We start from the raw sequence: 2,336 nt of genomic DNA on the forward strand, positions 1-2,336 counted from the left end.
TCAGCAATTTCTAATGATTGTGTATATATAAACACTCCAGCCAATATTGATCTTTTCAGATTGAAGATGCAATGCGTCCTGATGTAGAAGAATCTGAAGGTCTGCAAATCAAGGTCAATCAAGACACAAGACTGGACAATCGTGTTCTTGATCTGAGAACTCCCACCAATCAAGCTATCTTCAGGCTGGAAGGTGGTGTCTGTCACCTCTTCAGGGAAGCACTGAGGGCTAAAGGATTTACAGAGGTTATGTGTCCCAAGCTTATTTCAGCAGCATCTGAAGGAGGAGCAAATGTGTTTGGCATGAAGTATTTTGAAAAAGAAGCCTTCCTTGCTCAGAGTCCACAGTTGTACAAGCAGATGGCAATTGCAGCTGATTTTGGAAAAGTTTTTACAATTGGTCCTGTATTTAGAGCAGAGAATTCTAACACTCATAGGCATTTAACAGAGTTTGTTGGTCTTGATCTGGAAATGGCTTTTACACACCATTATCATGAAGCTGTTCATGTTATTGGCCAGATGTTCACAGAGATTTTTAGGGGACTCCGTGACAATTATGCTGAAGAAATTGCTATTGTGAATAAGCAATTTCCTGCTGAGCCTTTCAAATTTCTTGACCCACCTTTGATTTTAGAGTACAGGGAAGGAGTTGCAATGTTGAAGGAAGCTGGCATAGAAATGGAAGAGACAGAAGACCTCAGTACCCCCAATGAGAAGTTTTTGGGGCGTCTTGTAAAAGCAAAATACGATACTGATTTCTACATTCTGGATAAATACCCGCTTGCTGTTAGACCTTTCTACACTATGCCAGATCCATCAGACCCCAAGTGGAGCAACTCCTATGATATGTTTATGCGAGGTGAAGAAATTTTGTCAGGAGCACAGCGAATCCACGATGCCGACTTTCTTGTTGAGAGGGCTAAAGCACATGAAATACCTATCCATACAATTCAGTCATATATTGATTCCTTCAAGTATGGATGCCCACCCCATGCTGGTGGAGGTATAGGTCTGGAGAGAGTCACTATGCTCTACCTTGGTCTGGATAACATTAGGAAGACCTCCATGTTCCCAAGGGACCCCAAGAGAATCACTCCTTAATTCACAAGGCTTCAGATGTACACATGAAAATAGGCATCATTCCTGACAACAACTTTATTGATTTGTGAAACACTTTAAGATTGGCTAATGATCACCAACACCTATGTAATTGAAAATTATTTATTTATTACTTTCAGGGTACTAAAGCTATTTCAGATATTCTACCTGAACCTATCAGTACACATGTTAAATGCTGCAAAATGTGACATGTACAACATTCAAAGAGATCATGAATTTTGAAAGGTGCCTTAAACTCTTTTAGCCAAAACATCATCACCATTAAAGAGTTCATAAAAATAGGAAGTATGGAAGTTTATTATAACCTAAGAGTACATTTGTATCTTGCTGTTTTTAAATGTTTCAGTTGGATTAAAAGTGCTGTAAATCCTATGGGATTATCTCTTTCTTTTCCTCTAAGAGGTTGCTGTTTGTAGTTTGTTTTTCTATTATACATTTTCCATTTGTAAATGTTGGTAACCACTTCTGTATTTCGAAAAGCAACTAGTGTTGGGAGAAAAATAACAGCAGTGAAGACATTGAATCATGCAAATACATGTCCCAAATTTCCTTAAAATGTCAAATCAGTACATAAATTTTAAAAATGTATTGACATCTTTGTTAACCTTGACAAGACCTATGATGTAGCTGTATCAGGTGATCTAGTAATTGCATTTATTTATACCTGTTGAACCATGTAAAAGTGTTTACACCTGATACAGGTACTAAATTTTGCCACTGAAATTAAGAAGTTATTTCTTCATCATTTGTTTGGAATATTGTACAATTATATTTTTCTTTTTTTCACCTTATTTTAAATGTCTTAACTATACAGTTTTTGTATATTTTCTATCATTTAATAATGATAATGGTAAGACTTTTGTAAGGTTGCCAGTGATTGGGTCTCTATTCTTCCATTCTTTACATGAAATGCATTTGAAGTGTTTAGTAAAAAATAATAAAATTGTTTTATTAATTTAATGTACCAAGGAGATTGTGTGTATAAAGAAATAAAAGCTCAAGATAAGAGATAAAAAGTTTGTAAAGCAATTTTAATCTTTTAATGAAGTATTAATCCCAAACTTCGAAAAATGTCCTGCTGTAAACAACCTCTGGAACACAAAAGTCAAGAATTTGATTATATATTACACGTTTTAGTTGCTTGTTATTGGAAAGTACATTGCTATCAGAGGATATTCTATTGTAGTGTTGTGCTTTTCACCCATTTAGTCTTACATT

At 35.4% G+C, this 2,336-nt stretch overlaps 1 protein-coding gene across 1 annotated transcript in view; it reads left to right on the top strand.

The window, feature by feature from the left end:
- The window catches only part of LOC119589143 (aspartate--tRNA ligase, cytoplasmic-like), a 15,097-nt gene extending 12,960 nt beyond the window's left edge, over positions 1–2,137 (top strand). The window contains 1 exon segment of the mRNA XM_037937719.1: positions 60–2,137. Coding sequence (XP_037793647.1) covers positions 60–1,100 — 1,041 coding nt within the window. The 3' untranslated portion in view covers positions 1,101–2,137.
- The last annotated feature ends 199 nt before the right edge of the window (positions 2,138–2,336 follow it).

The sequence above is a fragment of the Penaeus monodon genome, chromosome 25, assembly GCF_015228065.2.
Source record: "Penaeus monodon isolate SGIC_2016 chromosome 25, NSTDA_Pmon_1, whole genome shotgun sequence".
Lineage (NCBI taxonomy): Eukaryota > Metazoa > Arthropoda > Malacostraca > Decapoda > Penaeidae > Penaeus > Penaeus monodon.